The 22493-nt window shown below is 39.7% G+C and overlaps 1 protein-coding gene across 1 annotated transcript; it reads left to right on the forward strand.

Moving 5' to 3' along the window:
- Positions 1-406: 406 nt before the first annotated feature.
- On the forward strand, positions 407-6983 carry LOC308089663 (scavenger receptor cysteine-rich type 1 protein M130-like). The gene is made up of 9 exons (XM_080434521.1): positions 407-533; positions 2008-2274; positions 2822-3006; positions 3108-3213; positions 3658-3762; positions 4360-4455; positions 4676-4799; positions 6547-6614; positions 6875-6983. The coding sequence occupies exons 1-9, from the start codon at positions 422-424 to the stop codon at positions 6958-6960; spliced, it is 1149 nt and encodes a 382-aa protein (XP_080290647.1). The 5' UTR covers positions 407-421; the 3' UTR covers positions 6961-6983.
- Positions 6984-22493: the final 15510 nt, after the last annotated feature.

Consider the following 22493-nt stretch of genomic DNA (forward strand, 5'->3'; position numbering starts at 1 on the left):
AGGACAAAGGACATTGTTCTCTTGGTGGCCTCCAGTGTTCTGGTATGTCTAAAATGTTTTGTTTTTATTCCAATTGATTTAATCATATGACATATAGAGATACTGTGTAACAGTTTAGCAACTGATTAAATACAGCTACATTGTGAACGTGGACTGTTGCAGGTTATGGTCTCTTTATGAATAGTTTGTTTTTCATTAACTATGCTATGTCCCTGCTCCTTCTCTTCTTAGACTGGCAGAAGATCAGACTACAACGTTCAAAAGAGCCTGGAAGAGCCTCTGGAGGAGATGTGTTTGTTTACAGTAAGAATGGTTCCAGGATGGTCTCTAACCACGGCTGGACAGAAACAGAGGGAGAGAAACTGTGTCGTGATCTCAACCTGGATATAAAAACCATACAGCATCAGCAGGTTCTTCTGATATGTGGGAGAAGAGCTTCAACTGTACTGATGTGAAGGAACCAAAGAGGATCTGGGACTGTGAGCGTGACAAGAGACCCTCCGGGAACCAAGGAGTCTATCTCCAATGCAAAGGTAATACCAATTATTACAACCCAATCGGCAGAGGAAACGCTGTCGCTGTACATGTTTTACAGAAACGTTTAACATCAACGTTTCTGAACCACAAAAATGTTACATTTATGTCATTTTACATTTCAACGTTTAGGTTTATGGTTAAGTTTAGGATTCAGGTTAGGTTTAAGGTTCGTTAGTAGGCTACATTATACCGAGGGATTGTCTCAACATGGTCCACATAATATTCACACGCAATGTTTTTTGGGATTAAAAACAATTTACAGTGACAACGTTTGCTCTGGCAACCAGGCTGATTATTACTACACAGTCAAATTCAAAATTTCAAAATACTACATTTTACACTTTTGGAGATAAAGTAATGCGCATGATTGTACAAACATTTAATATAAAGACTGATCGATGTTGAATTGAGGAAAAGGACTTGCAGTTTCCCCTTTCTCTTTTCTCCATATTAATGAGTTGAACATTATTTGATGAGGGTTACTTAGGCCTTCAGTCACAGTCGATAAACACACTAAGTGCTGTTTTAAGTAGGGGAGGGCGGAGACAAACGACGCACCCTTTTCTATTTCCCTCCCTGCATAGAGATTCATTAATTTCATGTAACCATACTTTTTTTGTGAACAAGAGACACTTGTCCTCTCCCATTACCCGCAGTCCGTTTTCATTTTAGTGAAACGAGTCGAAAGCAATCGGTAAGTAAAGTGACGTTGCGCTACTCTCCGCACACGGCCGCCAGTCGGGACGAACGGTGCATACACGGGGGGCTGACGGCGAGGTCGGATGAAATGTCCTATAACAAGCACATACGTTACATTTCTAACTCTCATTGATGCTTCAGTAGAATCCTATGAGCAAATGACCATGCTGATAGTCAAATAAATGTATCATGTTAATGTCGCCTCTGTCTGTTTCCTCAACTTTGTGTTACACATCCACCGTTTGTCCCTCCCTGTCCGTAATGCACCGAGTGGCGTAATGCGCCGTTCGTCCCTCCCTGCCCTCCCCGCATGTTTTGCTTGCTAGCACAAAAGCTAATGAATATTTTTCAATGGAACCTTCACTGAGAGTTAGCCCACAGATTAGCCTAACAGACAAAATCCATTTACAATCGGCACCAAATAAACACAGCAGTACAAATGGAAAACACTCAAATAGGGTATGTTTTACTACAGTGTGGAAATACACAAAAGTGGCTTCAACTCTGCCAATTTTGATCAGAACTGGGAAGACGAAGAGGGTGACGTCGCCGGATGTGACGAATTTTAAGTGTAGCATGAAAAAAGGTCCGACTTGCAACCGTCCCTCCGCGTCATTCGTCCCGGTTTTCCCCTACTTGATTTGAATGACAATTATATGAGACCCCAGATAACATATTTATTTCAGACTCACCAGATCTGTATGGTTGTGGGATTTGTTGATTATTTTTCATTTTGGTTGATTTGTTGAGCTTTCATATTTGTTTTCCCAGAATCCCCTGTGGTGACCCTATCAGGGAACTGCTCTGGTGAGGTGAAGATGGATGGTCTCACAGTGTGCAGCGATCACTGGGACAACAAACACTCACAGATAGTTTGTGAAGAGCTGGGCTGTGGCAACGCCTTCCACTTTAAGACACATGGAGGAACTGGGTCAGATGTTTACCTCGTCCGTTGCCACGGCTTTGAGTCCAACCTTATGCAGTGTGAGACGGAGAGAGGCCGGTGTGATGGTGGACTGGTGTCTGTCTACTGTACAGGTGAATATGTGTGATTACTGTCACTATTCTGATAGCTTTGATAAAGATCTGCAGAGGAAAAGAGTCTGTTTGAGTTAATACTGTATGATTCTTTGAGCTGTTTTGACTCTGAACTTTTGCATCTAAGAACTGTATATTAGAATGTTCAGGAATTGAAAAATAATAATGTTCAGGAATTACTCTGTATTTTATTCTAGTTTTATTTGTTACTGTTGTTTTATTTAGCAAATTACATCTGTTCTTTATTGTATAACACATACGTTTGATGGGGATAAGGACTTGATATGAATCAATTGGATCTCTTTGTTAGGAACTTGATCTTATAATCTAAACCATGAATGTACTGTATTTCCTAGTTCCAAGACATAATGTGTAATGGGTTGTATGATCAATTATGATTTTCATTTGCAACATCAATGGATTTCAATACATTTTCTTCTTTTAGTGCAGCATGGATTATTGTAACTTGTTACAGGTGAATAAAGCAGGTGTTTATTGTAACTTGTTACAGGTGAATAAAGCAGGTGTTCATTGTAACTTGTTACAGGTGGCATTGAGTTCAACACCACAGAGAAGTGCAGAGGAACACTTAAGGTCCAACATGGAGATCAGTGGGAGCATCATGTGTGTCCTCTAAATTTAACAAAGCATTTCAACAACCTCGTGTGCAAGCAGCTTGGATGTGGTGACGTCATGGAGGACTTTAAGACAGACCTGAATCACACAGAGGAGGTAGACTACTGTTTACTCTTTGCTTTAAGAAGATCAAGATTTATATAATGGTTGTATAAGTATTTTAGACACTTTAAGACAAGTTTTGATTTTAATTTTAGGATCTGGAAACGACCCTGGATTGCACAAACAATCAGTCAGACATCAGAGATTGTGTCAGCCTGCAGTCTTGTAAGAAAGTCAAACCAGCTGAAATCTATTGTGAAGGTACCAAACCTACTTTCATATAAACAGTATACAAACAATTAATCCTGTTAAACTACATTTGTAATTTCCCCTTGCTATTCAATTGTTATCTTATATTATGAGTCAAACAATTATGAATTCATATGTTTGATGTTGATGGCAATACAAATCAACTACACATGAACTACATTAACCCTGGCATAGATTATTTTTTGTCATGTCATTGTTGGTGAAGATATTCAAACATGTAGAGGAAAAAATCATTTTCAACAATAGCAGAAATGCAATGTGTCACAAGCTTGTAGATTGTCTGTTTTCCCACTATTTGTCATTTATAGGGCTTGAAGTTGTTAAAATCTTGCGACTTGTGAGCTTGTAGATCAGCTATTTTTGCAGAATGTTTGTCTACTATGATATACCTAAATACAGACTCTAAGTTCCATGTGGTTAATCACCTGATTTCAGCTCCTCCCACATCTGAGGATCTCCCTAGGATCATCACTGTCATTGTGGTTATTCTGACCATGATTCTCATCTGCTTCTTCCTGAGAAAACTCCTCACTGTTCACTGTGAGTAACTTTATATTATAATGTTGTTGCTGTCGGGCAGAAACCTTGTATCTCCATGTTTCAAATTGTTCGTAAATGAATGCTTTACTTCATCATACAAGAGTGTTGACCAAAAGTAGGGAAAATAGCAGATCTACAAGCTCACAACGGTTATGCGTTGTGAGCTTGTAGATCTGTTTTTATAATAAAAAAGGAACGGACATACAAGGTTTCCACCCGACAGCAACAATAGGTTCTATGCCAGCAGGTGTGTTCTGGCAGGTCTCTCTAAACGACAGTGATTACCAACAGAAGCATATTGGGGACTTTTGCTACATTTGGGTGGGGGGGGGGGGGGGGGGGGGCGCTACCCATACGTTTAGCTGTGTTGCTCGTTTCCCGATTGCACGATTCTTACAAGTTATACCTCGTTATAAAGGTGAAAAATCAACGATAAAAAATGACATAAAATACAATACCAACTGGTATTATTGAAGGGGAGAAATAATCTACAAAAGTTAAGTTTCCCAACTTTATGTGGGCAGTTTATATGTTTCTTCTTTCTTTCTTTTTTATACATTCTTGCACCAGTCATATTCTAACTCTGTTGTTATCTAGTAAGAACATCTTCACAAGAAGACGAAGTGAATGAAGGTGTTGAATACGAGGATATTGGCATCACTGCAAATGAAAGGAGAGCATTGGGTCTTCCTGGTGAGTGATATTTATATGTTAATTAGACGTCTGTATGATACTCATTATTAAACTCACTTCCACTGACCCACACTAAAGGCCAGTCCATACCAATGCAACTCCTTGCAACCGTTATCCCCAATGGTAGTTGTCACTAGTTGTATTGCTGCTGTCTGGCCTTAAATATTTGCAAGTTGCAACTCATTGCAACCAGCTGCAGTTATTATGTTGTCATTTACAGACGTAATAGTCAGACGGAACCTTGGAGGAAGATCTTCCTCCTCCTCCTCCTCCTCTGATGATGATGATGATGAAGAGAGCGTCATCCACATGCCCCGTTACATCAATACTCAACTTGCAGGAAAGTTTGGAGCCTCTGTACTATCTATATGTTACACTACACAATAACAATGACATAATAACACCAACACAATACTATATGATATATCATTGTTGTAATTGTATTGTATGTATGTGTGTGTGTGTGTGTGTGTGTGTGTGTGTGTGTGTGTGTGTGTGTGTGTGTGTGTGTGTGTACAGATAGTGTGATCTATGAGGTGGAGGATCCAAAGGAGGTCTATGATGATGTGGACACAGATCTTGACAGCCTGGGTATGAATCATATTATATTTGTTACATAAACATGTATAATACATGTCCTTTGAAAGAAATTGATTGATTCTGATCAATTTCATATAGTTTATATTACAGTACTGTCCTTTGCAGCCGTAAGGCTAGGATAAAATCATCTGCAGCAGTGTTGTGATACATTTAAGTTGTTCAAGTTGTCGTTGAGTTTGACTTGTTTGCTTGTGTGTGTTGTATTTGTTTTGAGCGCAGCATCCAGACCAGAGGGGGCAGCACTCACACAGAGCGACGGAGGAGATGCGTCCTCCTTGTCTTATGATGACATCGATGAGGAAGTGAGCTTCATCCATGACTCTCAGCCCCGTTCCATCAGTCCTCAACCTGCAGCAAAGTCTGGAGACACTGGCAAAACCATCAGTCCTCAACCTGCAGCAAAGTCTGGAGACACTGGTAATACCTGTGTGAAAGAACACAATAAATAATACTAATAATACTAATAATACTAATAATACTAATAATACTAATAATACTAATAATAATGTGAAGGCAATTCTAATAAGATGTAAATACACAACAACACCAAGCAACTACTACTAAACAATAACAATGAAATAGTAACACACACACAAACATACTACTTGAATCATATTATATCTCTAACATAAAGAGTTTACATGTTTAGTGAACTGGAAGACTAACTATAAAAAAATCCGCCTAGGGTTTCAATACCCTTTAAAAATTGACCCATTCTGATAATTTAGATGTTTTATATTACAATATTGTCAGTTACAGCCGTAAGGCTAGGATAAAATGTGCAGCAGTGTTGGGATAAATGTAAGTTGTTCAAGTTGTCGTGAGTTTGACTTGTTTGCTTCTGTGTTGTATTTGTTTTGAACACAGCATCCAGACCAGAGGGGGCAGCACTCACACAGAGCGACGGAGGAGATGCGTCCTCCTTGTCTTATGATGACATCGATGAGGAAGTGAGCTTCATCCACGACTCTCAGCCCCGTTCCATCAGTCCTCAACCTGCAGCAAAGTCTGGAGACACTGGTAAAACCATCAGTCCTCAACCTGCAGCAAAGTCTGGAGACACTGGTAAAACCATCAGTCCTCAACCTGCAGCAAAGTCTGGAGACACTGGTAAAACCATCAGTCCTCAACCTGCAGCAAAGTCTGGAGACACTGGTAAAACCTGTGTGAAAGAACACAATGAATAATAATAATAATAATAATAATAATAATAATAATAATAATAATAATAATAATTATTATTATTAGAGTATATTTCTACTGATAAAATACACAATACTGAGCAACTCAAAGCAATACTATACTTTATAATATAAAATAACAATGAAATAATAAATGAACAAAATACTATATTAAATGGAATTATTGTAATTATGTGTGTGTGTGTGTGTGTGTGTGTGTGTGTGTGTGTGTGTGTGTGTGTGTGTGTGTGTGTGTGTGTGTGTGTGTGTGTGTGTGTGTGTGTGTGTGTGTGTGTGTGTGTACAGATAGTGTGATCTATGAGGTGGAGGATCCACAGGAGGTCTATGATGATGTGGACACAGATCCTGACAGACTGGGTATGAATCATATTATATCTGGTAGGCCCAGACCACTGGCGTAGCGGTCTGGGCACCTAGACTCTAAAGTAGCCTGACAGCGCGTCGCGGGTTCGAGTCCCGATCCCGGCGGCCTGCGTGTCATATTATATGACACGTATATTAATACTATGTGAAAAGGAATTATTGTATTAATAATGTGTGTGTGTGTGTGTGTGTGTGTGTGTGTGTGTGTGTGTGTGTGTGTGTGTGTGTGTGTGTGTGTGTGTGTGTGCATACAGACAGTGTGATCTATGAGGTGGAGGACCCACAGGAGGTGTATGATGACGTGGACACAGGAAGTGACATCACAGAGACGACAGTCTGAGGTGAACCAGGACCTGGAGAAACATGTAGAGGAAATGGACTCTTCGCTAAGCCCCACCCACTCCACTCTGTGACTGGTGGTGCGAAGTTAGTCACACCCAGGCCTGGCAGCGCCTGGCAAGCTCTGCTTCTCACCCATTGACTTGCATGTTAAATGATGGCTTTAAATGATGGCCCTTGAAAATAATCGATCATTTCAGGAGCAAGAGCTTCAAAATCTCTTCTAAATCTAGTCAACAAGGCCTGCAATAGGCTATGCACTGGACAAATGTGCATGACATTATTTCAATAAACTAAAAACATGGGAAATGTTAGAGGGAGTGATAGCCATGGATACACGACGGTCGACTGTCACGACCGTCATGGATGAACTTCAACCTGGTGTTTGCACTTTCTCCATTTACGGCACGTATATCTACATAAACGTTCATATTTCAAATATAAAGTGCTTATCCCATGGCCACGGATGTTACATGTATGTACGGGCTCTCAGAAGTACGCGTATCATCCGTATTGTTCAATAAAAAGCATTTTAATCTGATCGGTGGCCATTTTCTCCAAACGCTTTCAACGTGACCCTACCGGTTGGTAGGTGTATTGCACTCTGATACATTATGAGAAAATGGCCACTGATCGGATTAAAATGCTTTTTATTTAACAATACAGAATATACGGGTACTTTTGAGAGTCCCGTGCATAATTGTAACATCCGTGGCCATGGGGTAAGCACTTTATATTTGAAATCTGAACGTTTATATAGATGTACGGACCGTAAATGGAGAAAGTGCAAACACCAGGTTGAAGTTGATCCATGACTGTAACAGGAGATTTCATGTACCGCAGGGTAAGACTGCAGTAGCAGTTCATAACTAGACGAACAAATGAATTAATATACTTTAACGTGCGGAATCCGAAACAGGCAGCGCTGTGATTCTGAATTTTCTTACGATTACGGTGATTAGTAGCCTATTATTGACACCACCTGGGCGAGTGAGTCGTGTAACTTTCCCGACGTTAAGCTGTGTATGTGTTCAACAACACAGCCATGCAGCCTTGCAGTTTAAGTGCAGAATTCAGCTTGGGAAAAGCAGCTTCCAACGGGTTTGGGTACGTGGTTCATAGTCACCATTGCGTTATTGTGGTATTCCTATTCTTGCTATTATGTCGCAAATGATTGTGTGTGTGCGGGCGAAATAACATTGACAGCTATGGCAGGTGACGAAAGCTTGCCAGACCTATGCCCGGCTAACAACGGTTGCTAAGCTGGCATTGGACAATTGCTTTTGGGGTGGGGTTTAGCGAAGGGTCCATTATACATTAAAATAGTTTTTAAAGGATTTCTGTGAACGTGAACAAAAGATTAACATTGACATCGATTTGATCTTCTACTGTAACTAACAAACATAAATGTTCCCCCTTAACTATCCTCTGTCACACAACACAATAGATCAAAGACTTAACTATCCTCACACAACACAATAGATCAGATAGTATCAGCAGAAACACAATCAGGTTTATTGTCTCATCACATGTTTACAGGTGTTGATATAAGGGTGAAATTCATTTGATTAAAAGCTCATTTAATAGTTTATTCAGTAAAAGACACATACATAATAAAACAGCAGCAGCTATGTACAAGACGTTAGGCATAAGGTGCAAAAGAGTAGTAGTATATTAGTGTTGATTTTTATCTCATTATTCATGCTTATAATGCATTGAAAAGAAAAAAAACATTTGATTGTGTGATTTTGATGTATCATGACTTGTGTGCATTTTAATGTGTAAATATAGCTGGCTTTCACTGGCTATGACTTTTATATGATGTTAAAGTTAGTTTACTGTTTAGTTTTACTATGACTTTTATATGATGTTAAAGTTAGTTTACTGTTTAGTTTTACTGTATGACCTTTATATGATGTTAAAGTTAGTTTACTGTTTAGTTTTACTGTATAACTTTTACATGATGTTAAAGTTAGTTTACTGTTTAGTTTTACTTTATAACTTTTATATGATGTTAAAGTTAGTTTACTGTTTAGTTTGACTGTATGAATTTTATATGATGATAAAGTTAGTTTACTGTTTAGTTTGACTTTATGACTTTTTTATGATGATAAAGTTAGTTTAGGATAATAATCCTGATTAGTGGTTTCAAGCTTCCTGCTACTGAAACATGACAGTCATGTCAGTCAGAAAGAAAACCTGTAAACCAACAGCTTCATCTGCATCTGAAACAATATTTACACATTATGCATTATATTATTATGATCTATTTTATGTAGAGTTTTGGTGTGTTATATTATCCTCTTTCATTAACCACTATAGTTATTTCTCTATATACTTTCTGTCAGGCAGAAACCTTGTATCTCCATATTTCTTTTAATTTGCAGATTAATGACCTACTTTGTCGTAAATCAGCTATTTTCACTCCTTTTGTGTGAAATTATTTTACAAGTCCACAACGCGTCACATCATGACACGTTGTGAGCTTGGAGATCGGCTATTTTCACTATTCTAAATTATAAGGTTTTCACCCGACAGCAACGATATACCGTTTTCACAAAATCAGTTTGTATTTCTTTTAAAATTTCTTTAACAATGAAAAGTTGAACATTTGTTTTTAATCGTCGTGTTTTTAATTAACCTAATAAAAATAACTAAAGTGTTTGTTACGGTTGAGCTTCTGACTTATTTATAGCAGCCTTTGTTGTCTGTAAGCTTTGTCATTCAGTTTTTTACCTTCCTTATTTCATTCAATAACATTTTAGCTGTTCACAATGTGTTAACCATGAATGCAGCTCTACTCTGGCTTTGCTTTGCTCCCTGCAAGGATATATAAGTTCCGATAGGCAGCTCCACAGGATCTCGTAGACAGTGGTGGACGAGGAAGTGGGAAGGGAAAGTTGAAGACAGCGACCCCCTTGGCAGAGATCCAGACGAGAGGCTGAGTTCCACGGGACGTCAGAACGGATCGACGTAAAGACTCTAGCTGGCTGACCAGAAGACCAGAATCAGAAGATAAGAAGAATCAGATTAGATTTGCGACCTAACCTGAACACACGAACAGGGCTATCCACCCGATACGGGTAACCATCGTTAAAGGCTAAAGGTACCAAACCTCGCCCCCACCTGCGTCACCGCCATACCTTGAGTGACAGCCTCAACTGAACTAGCGTCCTACCTCATCAAGGACAATACAGCAACATAATATAATAATAATAATAATAATAATAATAATAGTATAATATATAATAATAACAATAACTAGAAAAGGAGCACAGGTCTCCGCCAGGTCAGGTAGGTTATTGTGGCCACCTGGTGGCGCTATAATAGGCCAATGTGAAAAGGGTGCCATTTCCTCCTCTGGCTAGTGGGAATGTGCGTGCATTCATGATTTGAAGCATTTTGTTGCAAAAATGTGTTTTGGTACATTAGACCTGCTGGTGGCGCTATAACAGGCCAATATGAAAAGGGTGGTATTTCTTCCTCTGCCTAGTGGGAATGTGCGTGCAAGTTTTCACGGAAATCGCAAGCTGTGTTCATGATTTGAGACATTTTGTTGAAAACGGACCAATCCTGCAAACTTTGGAAGCCAACCTTAGCCAATCTGGATGGAATATGAAATATCGGACAGATCCGTCTTGATCACATGACTATAGAGATACTGTGTACCGATTTGCGTGATGTTTGGATAAAATCTGTAGGAGTAAATGGGTTTTGCACAAATCGGCCTCCTGGTGGCGCTATAACAGGCCCATGTGAAAAGTTTGGGGCAGAGGTTCTGAATTGGCATCCAGGGAGTGTGTGTGCACAGTTTCGCAGCGACCGGGCCAACGGTGCCGGAGATTGGCTGCTAACACACGGACGGACGGACGGACGGACACACGGACGGACGGACAGGGGGTAAAACATACTCTCTCGCCATGCCTTTCGGCCTGGCGGAGACAATAACATAATAATAATAATAATAATAATAGTGGTAATCTCCATTATACACATGTTGATAACAGTTCTGTAATGATTTAACATAGAAAGGTGTCATCATGTCCGCAGGACTTTTCTGTGTTATTCATTTAGTCTTATAATGTCTAACTGTACCTATACTGTACCTAGTGCTGTTTACACTCCTAACTAATAAAGTATTCAATCAATATATCACACATAAGGGACCCGGAGCTGTGAAACCTTTATTTATGTTTCCACAGGTACATGATATGTATTTGTCTGCACAAAAATACAGTACTATCACACACATGACATCATCACTTAGTTTGATTACTTGTTTAGATTCTCTGTGTGTTTGTGTGTGTGTGTGTGTGTGTGTGTGTGTGTGTGTGTGTGTGTGTGTGTGTGTGTGTGTGTGTGTGTGTGTGTGTGTGTGTGTGTGTGTGTGTGTTAAAAGTGTACACACACACACACACACACACACACACACACACACACACACACACACACACACACACACACACACACACACACACACACACTTGTTGTCGATATTTCACTGCACCATTATTGCATGAATATTAATAATGAATACAGTAATAAATATGCCTTCAAACCCCTGACAAATGTGTCCAGACACTGATGTTCATATTGTTCAACCAGTAGCCTATAGAGCTGCAGGTAATAATAAAAAGATGAAAAGCAAATACAAAAAAGGAACAGAAGTATTTGAAAATATTTCAAGGTGAAAGTATGCATTCATAAAAAGCAAGTCTTTTGCAAACCTACAAAGGTGACAGGTGTGTAAAACCTGTCTACAGTACAGGTACCGAAAGAAAAACTCCCGCACGTTGTCTTAAAATGCAAGAAAAAAGGAATTCAACAACATTTCGGTCTGTTAGACCTTCATCGTGGGGAATGGAAATCATCGTATTAACATGAAATCCTAATAGCGTTTTTGCATTTGAACGTATGCTTTCAAAACCATTGACTGCCAACAAAACAAAACAAAATCCCATACGCAAGTAAATAAGAATGAACAGAAAAACAAACTGTTTACTTTTAGTCATGTTGATATCGACAGAATATTTCATATGTCTGCTTTAGTATCTATTGTCTACTCATTGTCAGCCTGGATATGAATTAATGAATGAATGCATGAACGAACAAATGGATATATTCATACAGTACAGAGATATATCACGTACCAACTCAGATATCTTCTTTGAAAGAAGAAGCATGTGTTACTGTTCATGCAACAGTTTCTCCACTGTATCGAATCCTCACGATCTTCAGCTGTGCATCTTGACCAACACGTTCGACACTAAACTACAACTAAAGCTCCCCACCGCCTGAATGGGTCCTCATGTGTGCTTTTAGGTTACCCATATGACCAAAGCCTTTGCCACAAACCGTACACGTAAAGGGTTTTTCCCGCGTGTGAGTCCTCATGTGCGACGTTAGATGAGCCATTTGACTACATCCTTTGCCGCAAACCGTACAGACGAAGGGTTTTTCCCCCGTATGCGTCCTCGCGTGCTGTTTCAGGTCGTCCATTCGACTGCAGCCTTTGCCGCAGACCGAACAGGTAAACGGCTTCTCCCCGGTGTGAGTCCTCATGTGCGTCTTTAGATTACCCATGTGACGCCAGCTTTTACCACAAACCGTACAAGTGAAGGGTTTCTCCCCCGTGTGAGTCCTCATGTGTTTGTTAAGATCTCCCATGTGAACGCAGCCTTTGCCACAAACCGTACAACTAAAGGGTTTCTCCCCCGTATGAGTCCTGGTGTGTTGTTTCAGATTACCCATCTGGCCGTAGCTTTTGCCACACACCGTACAAGTATAGGGCTTCTCCCCCGAGTGAGTCATGGCGTGCCTCTTCAGATGCCCCTGTCGTTTGAATGTTTTGCCACACTCTGTACAACCGAAGCTTTTGCCCCCGTCCACGACGCGTTGCGTTTTCAGCGTGTTTAAAGTCGACTGATCTTCACAGGTCTTCTTCTTCTTGCATGCATCACTGTCTTCAGTGTCAGAGTCAGAACAGTGTGAAGAGAGGAGATGCTCATCACTGTTTGGTTGTTGTGATGAAACCCAGTACTTTATATAAGCTTGTGTTTTCATGTGTTCAGTTGAGGTGCCGGCTAGAGGCTCTACTGTCTCTCTGTTTTCATCATCATCATCATCATCATCACCTTCACTCGTCAACGCTGACTGTTCAGCCTCCTCTGGTCTTTGAAGGAACTCCTCATGTTCCTCTTTAATCTGTGGAGGTTGTGGTTCCTCTTGGACCAGACTGGGGCTCCTTTTCTCCTCATGTTGTGGAGGTTGTGGTTCCTCCTGGACCAGACTGGGGCTCCTCTCCTGTTGTTCAGGGGAGAACTCCTCCTCACACACAGGGAGGTGCAGGAAGTCTGGACAAAAGATACAATGAGAGAAAACCATTAAATATAGAGAGACTTACCGTAATCTGAAGACCTGGTCATTGGTTCTGATGTTTTTCTTACTTAGGCTTTTGTTTTTCTCCTCCCTTGACCACAAGATTAAAATGTAATTTACATAGCATGTTATTTAGACTGATGCGGGTTCTGGGTTTACCTGTGATCCTAGTTTACTGAAGGACTACACACTGTCTCTCTGCATTTGATGTACTGCATGTGGTTACCTTGCTTATTGTGATTCTGCCTGAATTGTAAATTGTAAAATGTTAGCTTGTAGAACCGTTAAACATTTGAATGTTACATGTGTTTCCTATGTTTCATATCTGCATGTATATGTTTAATAGCTGCATGTATATGTTTTATAGCTGCATGTATATGTTTTATAGCTGCATGTATATGTTTTATAGCTGCATGTATATGTTTTATAGCTGCATGTGTATGTTTTATAGCTGCATGTATATGTTTCATAGCTGCATGTATATGTTTCATAGCTGCATGTATATGTTTAATAGCTGCATGTATATGTTTCATAGCTGCATGTATATGTTTTATAGCTGCATGTATATGTTTTATAGCTGCATGTATATGTTTTATAGCTGCATGTATATGTTTTATAGCTGCATGTATATGTTTCATAGCTGCATGTATATGTTTAATAGCTGCATGTATATGTTTTATAGCTGCATGTATATGTTTTATAGCTGCATGTATATGTTTTATAGCTGCATGTATATGTTTTATAGCTGCATGTATATGTTTTATAGCTGCATGTATATGTTTCATAGCTGCATGTATATGTTTCATAGCTGCATGTATATGTTTCATAGCTGCATGTATATGTTTCATAGCTGCATGTATATGTTTTATAGCTGCATGTATATGTTTTATAGCTGCATGTATATGTTTTATAGCTGCATGTATATGTTTTATAGCTGCATGTATATGTTTTATAGCTGCATGTATATGTTTCATAGCTGCATGTATATGTTTTATAGCTGCATGTATATGTTTCATAGCTGCATGTATATGTTTTATAGCTGCATGTATATGTTTTATAGCTGCATGTATATGTTTTATAGCTGCATGTATATGTTTCATAGCTGCATGTATATGTTTTATAGCTGCATGTATATGTTTTATAGCTGCATGTATATGTTTTATAGCTGCATGTATATGTTTTATAGCTGCATGTATATGTTTTATAGCTGCATGTATATGTTTTATAGCTGCATGTATATGTTTCATAGCTGCATGTATATGTTTAATAGCTGCATGTATATGTTTCATAGCTGCATGTATATGTTTTATAGCTGCATGTATATGTTTTATAGCTGCATGTATATGTTTTATAGCTGCATGTATATGTTTTATAGCTGCATGTATATGTTTTATAGCTGCATGTATGTTTTATAGCTGCATGTATATGTTTTATAGCTGCATGTATATGTTTCATAGCTGCATGTATATGTTTTATAGCTGCATGTATATGTTTTATAGCTGCATGTATATGTTGTATAGCTGCATGTATATGTTTTATAGCTGCATGTATATGTTTTATAGCTGCATGTATATGTTTTATAGCTGCATGTATATGTTTCATAGCTGCATGTATATGTTTTATAGCTGCATGTATATGTTTTATAGCTGCATGTATATGTTTTATAGCTGCATGTATATGTTTTATAGCTGCATGTATATGTTTTATGGTAGTTGGCGGTACTTCAGCTGCAAATAAGTGTAATAATACAGTAATATACTCCCTTTCCACCACATTAAGTCTATCCTCGTTTATCAAAGGTATTTGTTATTGGCTGCAACCATTGTGTTGAAGAAAATATCGATATGGAAATTCAGGTGTCAAATATCGAGGAGTTTTGCAATAGCAAGCGTCACAGTACGGTTATAGATTACATTATTAATGCGTTTGGAGCTTGTAGATCTGCTATTTTTTTGAATGACCAACATATTAATGGATAAAGTGGGTAACTACTTTTGCTGGGGACCCCCTGAAACCCACTTTGAGAACCAATGTGCTACAATTGGTTGCGCTTTGGATGAAAGCGCTATATAATAAGATATATATAAATGCACCTTTTACCTTTTACAATGACAATACAGGGTGGTTCTCAAACTGTTAAATTTCAAGGACCACCATATCTCTGAGAGTGAGGCTCTCGGGTGGATCAGTGGTAAAGAGCCTGCCCACCACCACTAGGTGGATCAGTGGTAAAGAGCCTGCCCACCACCACTAGGTGGATCAGTGGTAAAGAGGGTGATAATTGTCACTGTGCACACTCCTACGGGCTGGGGAGGCGGAGCCTGTCAGCAGGGAGCGTTGGGCGGGAGGAGTGTACAAATAGAACTTGGTTCTATTTGTACACTCTCAGAGTTACAGACCTGTAAGGGTCCATTTGGTTCTATTTGTACACTCTCAGAGTCACAGACCTGTAAGGGTCCATTTGGTTCTATTTGTACACTCTCAGAGTCACAGACCTGTAAGGGTCCATTTGGTTCCATGTGTACACTCTCAGAGTTACAGACCTGTAAGGGTCCATTTGGTTCTATTTGTACACTCTCAGAGTCACAGACCTGTAAGGGTCCATTTGGTTCTATTTGTACACTCTCAGAGTCACAGACCTGTAAGGGTTCATTTGGTTCTATTTGTACACTCTCAGAGTCACAGACCTGTAAGGATCCATTTGGTTCCATGTGTACACTCTCAGAGTCACAGACCTGTAAGGGTCCATTTGGTTCCATGTGTACACTCTCAGAGTCACAGACCTGTAAGGGTCCATTTGGTTCCATGTGTACACTCTCAGAGTCACAGACCTGTAAGGGTCCATTTGGAAACCCCTCAGTTAACACACCTGGACCTCAGTTTGAGAACCACTACAACAATATGTATGTAATACTGAATGAATTTGTGCCAAAATAAAAAATATATATATATTGAGGTTCAAAATTATGTTACATCGATTTTTCCAAAATATAGGAATCGTAAAGGAACCGGAATTGTTAAGATCTCTCACACACACACACACACACACACACACACACACACACACACACACACACACACACACACACACACACACACACACACACACACACACACAGCGGGTGATAGGACTTCAAAATCATCATTAATTTGGTTCTAAATGTGATTTGCATAATTGTCATAACATCGGGGTCTCTGGTTTGGAACCAGGCTACTGGGGACTGGGGACCACCTGGAACCCCCTCAAGGACCACTGGTGGTCCCCGGACCACTGGTTGAGAAGCACTGCTTTAAAGTTCTGTTAGTAAATCTCCCAGGCTCTGATGTTGTTGTATTGATGTATTAATAACCTCTTTTAGTGTTTGTATTGTATTGTATTGTATGTCATGATTATTATAAATACAGATTTGTGAAGAAAAGAAAAAAAAACTAAAAACTATGTAGAGCCCTTATTTTAGCCTCTCACTCATTAAATAACTTCTTAGCAGGTTAAATAAACTACATTAACCACAATCCCAATGGGCATCTAGACAAGTGGTAGAAAATAGCCGAAAATAGCAGATACAAGCTCACAATGCATCACAGCGCTACACGTGTTGTGAGCTTGTAGATCTGCTATTTTCGGGACGCTATTAACTAGTTTTTGTTTTCAACGTGCTCTTTAGCCTTATTTATATAACCATTGGCCAACGTGTTACTATAGTTATTATATATTAATAATAATGTCTTTCTGGTTAAAACAAAGTATTTTGAGGTTTCAATGATTTTTAAGGCCTTTATTATTTGTAAGTCAAAACCAAATAATAATAGTAATAATATCATAATAACTTACGTTCTGTCATATTGTAGTTTCAGCTCTTTCTTTGTTTCTATAAAAACACCGTGAAGAAATAAATAAATAAAAAACTACACGCACTTGGTTTACTTCCGGGTCCACGTGTCAAACGCATGCGCAGTAACGGATCCAGACCCAACGAAGCTAATGGAAGGTAACCTCGCATCACCAGTCTTTCCACCTCGGAGGAAAAATGGAAGGAAGGGACGCCGGGGATGAGTCCTCATAGATGATGTTATTTCACCGAACACCCGGTGTGAGTCTGACAGTACGTTTTAACAGCGGGCGACTCTCGGGCGATCCCGGGCGACATCGTCCAAAAGATAAAGAAAATCCATCTTTCGTCGCCCCCCCGCCCACTTCGCCCTATCGCCAGTAGTCGCCGGCTCTCATAGACATATAATGCACTTCCGGAAAATACTATCCTGATCGCCCGCTAATCGCCCGCTGTTAAAACGCACCGTGACACCCGGTGTGACCAATCTGCCGGCTGGAATTGCTGAAGAAAATGACGCCCGTGTCCCTTCCTTAAATAAGTTTCCTTGATCCAGACAAGGGCACTGTTATTGTTGTTGCCCTGGGATGCCTTTCTCGCCACCTGCTGGAGGAGGTGTGTAACTGCAGCCAGGCAGGCAGCCAGGCAGGCAGACAGACAGACAGATGTGACAAATAAAACCCATTGTGATATTCTGTATGTCGGTGGTTCTCAAATTGGGGTCCGGGGACCCCCAGGTGTCCTTGGGGCGGGTGTTCCAGGGGGTCCCCAGCAAAAGCACCTAACATTTAGGGTGCGTTCGGAAATTGCGCACCGGAGCGCACTCGCCTATTAGTTTGTATTGGCCAGTGTGCTCAGTGCTGTATTTCCGAACGCACCCAATATCACAATCAGTTTTAACCACTTTATCCAATTATATGTTGGCTATTCAAAAATAGCAGATCTACAAGCTCACTGCTATTTTTGAGAATATTTGAAAGATATCAAAAATGTTTTACATTTTTAAATAATTAAAAAAAACACTTCTCTTCTGGGGTCCCTGGCACAAAACCCTTTTTCAGATGGGGGTCCACAGCCAAATACATATCATTTTGGGGGTCCTTGACAACCACTGTCACATTTTAATTACCTTTACAACAGGGACATACCTTGTATCCACAGATGTGGTGGAAGTCTGCAATGACAAACTGATCTCACATTGATATTACATTATAAATATTTTATAATGTCTTCAAAATATGCTTTAAACTTTTGTTAACCACTTGAACCCCCAGCATCCCTGTTCTGTGGGGGACGTTCGCCAAAAAAAGCCACAATACGATTATTGTGAGCGATTTTATCACGATAAACGATCATAACGATTATCGTCACATCCCTAATTGACTTGACAATGTAGCAGTATTTTTTTAAATACTAATTTTCAGTTTATTTTGTTTTGTTTTGTTTTGTTACACATAACTAGTCTAGCAGCCAGAATGATTATGCTCAACATGTAATGTGCATTTGTTTAGTGTGTGTGTGTGTGTGTGTGTGTGTGTGTGTGTGTGTGTGTGTGTGTGTGTGAGATCATTTAGACACATATTACATTGTTTGATCAAATATGATGTTTACAGAGAAGCTTGGTTCATTTGTGAACTTGTTAGCAACTTAGCATCGACAATAATGGTGTTAAGTTTTATAATTGTAAAGAAAATAACACTGTGTTATGCTAAACGTGAGGGAGAGGCTCTCCATTGGGACGAGCACTCAACACTAATAATATAATCATTTCAATATAAATTGTGAGGCAGATATTTGTAGAGGCGCTTCTATGTGTGAGCTTATGTTTGCATTATTACTATATATTCTGTACAATGATACTGTTTGTTTATATTATCCAACGATATATTTTAAAACGTTTAAATACAAAATAAATCACAACTTTTCATCAATTAAAAATAATTAAAACATTTTTAGTATTTCACAAATAATTAAAATAAAATCTAATAATTTCCCCAAAACAATTTAAGGTTTAGTAGTCAGAATAGCAGATTGAAAAAGGAGTGAGAATAGCAGATCTACAAGGTTGTAGACAGTGGTGTGTTCTACCGTGTTACGCTGTGTACTAGTATACAGTGCAGTGTTATGAAAGAAACCTAGAACAAAAAACCTAGAACACAACACTGGTTGTAGATCTGCTATTTTCTCCAGTTTGGGTCCCGGGCAAATATCTAATTTCTCTTTTGGGTCTTGAGCTAAAAAAGCTTGGGAACCACTGATATAGACAGGGATTTGTGTGACGTTCGTGCCATATCGTCAACAAGGGTCACAGCCAACGCAAAATGGATGAAGAAGGGAAGAGGCTTAATTTAAAGAGGGAAGAGAGCTGGGAGGGAATTTGTCAAAAATCATAAAGATGTGGCATTGATGATGGCATGGTGCTAGGTATGGGCATGAGATTTACTAACTTCTGGAACCTAACCCTAGGTTTAAGGAATCAAGGAATGGAACTGAATCAGTGAAATTGCCATGAGTTAATCATTTATTGCCAGATCCCAGTTGGCAGAGGTCCTTCGCAACACACTCTTTGTCGTTTCGACATCACTTTCGTGGCGGCCGACACTTGTCGCTCAAAACCTAAATCAGCCTGTACTGTTCATGTAACAGCTTCTTACTTGTATGAATCCACAATGAGTAGTTGATGAATTGAATTCATGGGACCATAATGGAAACTAGTCCACAGGGACTTTGTTTGTGTTATCCTTTTAGCCTTAATGTCTGACTGTACCATGTACTGCTTTCATTTCTGGCTAATAAAGTATTCAACCAATCAATCAATCAATTATCTTCAGAGCATTTGCCACAAACTGCAACTAAAGGGTTTTCCCCGCTGTGTGAGTCTTCGTGTGTCTTTTCAGGTGACCTATGTGAACAAAGCCTTTGCTACAAACTGCACAAGTAAAGGGCCTTTCCCCCGTATGAGTCATCGTGTGCGTCTTCAGTTGTCCCTTTTGTTTAAACGTTTTACCACAAAACGTACAAGTAAAGGGCGTTTCCCCCGTGTGAGTTCTCACGTGTTGTTTTAGCATGGACCTTTGACCAAAGCCTTTGTCACAGGCTTTGCAAGAAAAGGGCTTCTCCCCTGTGTGAGTCCTCATGTGCACGTTCAGCTCGCCCCTGTGAACGCAGCCTTTGCCACAAACCGTGCACGTGATGGGCTTGTCCCCCGTGTGAATCATGGTGTGAATCTTCAGATTTCCCTTTCGTTTAAACGTTTTGCCACATTCCGTACAACTAAAGACGTTCTTGTCTGCGCGACCGCTCATGGAGCGAGTTCGTTCTGATGATTTCGGGTCCTGGGACGGCATGTCGCTCAAAGACGATCTGTGTCCTTCCACGTTTTGTGTCGTTTCGTGTGATTTCAGAGCGTTTAAAGCTGGCTGATCTTCACCATTCTGCTTCCAGTCATCACTGTCTTCAGTGTCAGAGTCAGAACAGTGTGAAGAGAGGAGATGCTCATCACTAGTGGGTTGTTGTGATGAAACCCAGTACTTTATATAAGCTTGTGTTTTCATGTGTTCAGTTGAAGTGCCGGCTAGAGGCTCTGTGTCTCTGTGTGTCTCTCTGTTTTCATCATCATCATCATCTTCACTTGTCAACGCTGACTGTTCAGCCTCCTCTGGTCTTTGAAGTGGCTCCTCCTGTTCCCCTTTAATCTGTGGAGGTTGTGGTTCCTCCTGGAGGCTCCTCTTCTCCTCATGTTGTGGAGGCTCTGGTTCCTCCTGGACCAGACTGGAGCTCCTCTCCTCTTTACACACAGACAGAAGGAGGAGATAGAAGGAGGCAGCGTCAGCAAAACAACTCAAAGTGCTTTTTGCATCGGATGACATGTATTCTGCTATTATATGTTGAACCTGTTATATCTAGATTGTTTTAAAGTCCTCTTTGACATGATTATTTAATGTTTTATTTTTTCTCTACCTCTGCCTTAGCCAAAAATAAAGACATTCTGTAAAAAAAAAAGCTCTGTTCCAGGGCGTTCTCAGCCAAAGTAGTAGACATAGCATCACAATCATATGAATCACTTTATCCATCTATATGTATGTTGGGTATTTAAACATAGCAGATCTACAAGGTTGTACATGTGCTATTTTAGAAAATATTTTAAACATATCTAAGACATCCGGCTTTTAAAAGTAAAGTAGGCAGGGAATCATTTACTTACATAGGAGCCACACAGTGGAATGACCTCGAAAACAGTGTCAAACTGACAACCAATCTGAGGACTTTTAAATACAAAACTAAATCATGTCTATTAGAAAAGGTTCCCCTATAGAGGGTCTTTAGACTAGGAAAGATAAGGTAGCACTTGTTTGTGTACTGTGTATGTTACATGTGTTTTTGTATTGTTTGTATGTATGTACTGTGAATGTTACTTGTGTTTTGTATTGTTGTGTAATGTGTACTGTGTCTGTAATGTGTATATCACTTGTGTCTATGTAGTGTTTCGGTAGTTACATGTGTTTTGTATTGTAATGTATTTTTAACGTATTGATTGTTAATTGTAAGAGGACCTCAACGGAAATAAGTCTCAGGACTTTCTTGTGTTATCCTCGAACTGCGGTGACCATGTGGTTTTGGCTTTTCAAATAAATCAAATCAAATAAAATCATTTGGGGCACACAATTGACAGGCGCATTGTGATTGGTGCAGGGTAATTCATTATTGGGTAAGTTACACAAGCAGCGCGGCCAATTTAAATGCCCCAAAGATGTCCAGTCTGCTACCCGGGCAGGCATAGGAGGGATCTATGGCAGTGGTTCTCAGCCTGCGGGTCGGGACCACCGGGGGGTCCCCACATGAGTGAAGTGACAGTTTAATGACTTTTAATACCTTTTTAATTAAAATGAAAAATGATTTAAGACCATAACTGCATCAAAAGTAATCAACAAACCGTACTACAAAAACTGGTAAAATAATATAAGAAGCACACATTTTGAAAATAGAAGACATACAAGCGCACAACGCCTGAGCTTGTAGATCGGCTATTTTCACAATATTTATCTGTGGAACCGAGTCAAACTAAATGTAACGCCTCAACTTCTGCATTCCAAGTGCTTATCAGCTAGGTGGGGGGTCCCCAGTTGAAATATGATTATGTTGGGGGGTCCCCAGTTCAAATATGATTATGTTGGGGGGTCCCCAGTTGAAATATGATTATGTTGGGGGGTCCCCAGTTGAAATATGATTATGTTGGGGGGTCCCCAGTTCAAATATGATTATGTTGGGGGGTCCCCAGTTGAAATATGATTATGTTGGGGGGTCCCCAGTTGAAATATGATTATGT

The sequence above is a fragment of the Gymnoscopelus braueri genome (assembly GCF_963280865.1).
Source record: "Gymnoscopelus braueri genome assembly, chromosome: 8".
Taxonomy (NCBI): domain Eukaryota; kingdom Metazoa; phylum Chordata; class Actinopteri; order Myctophiformes; family Myctophidae; genus Gymnoscopelus; species Gymnoscopelus braueri.

Coding starts and splice junctions, on each gene's coding strand:
- LOC308089663 (XM_080434521.1), top strand. CDS start 422: ATGTGGGAGAAGAGCTTCAACTGTACTGATGTGAAGGAACCAAAGAGG. Junction 4,800..6,546: donor AATACTCAACTTGCAGGAAA/GTTTGGAGCCTC, acceptor GTGTACAGATAG/TGTGATCTATGAGGTGGAGG. Junction 6,615..6,874: donor CACAGATCCTGACAGACTGG/GTATGAATCATA, acceptor GTGTGCATACAG/ACAGTGTGATCTATGAGGTG.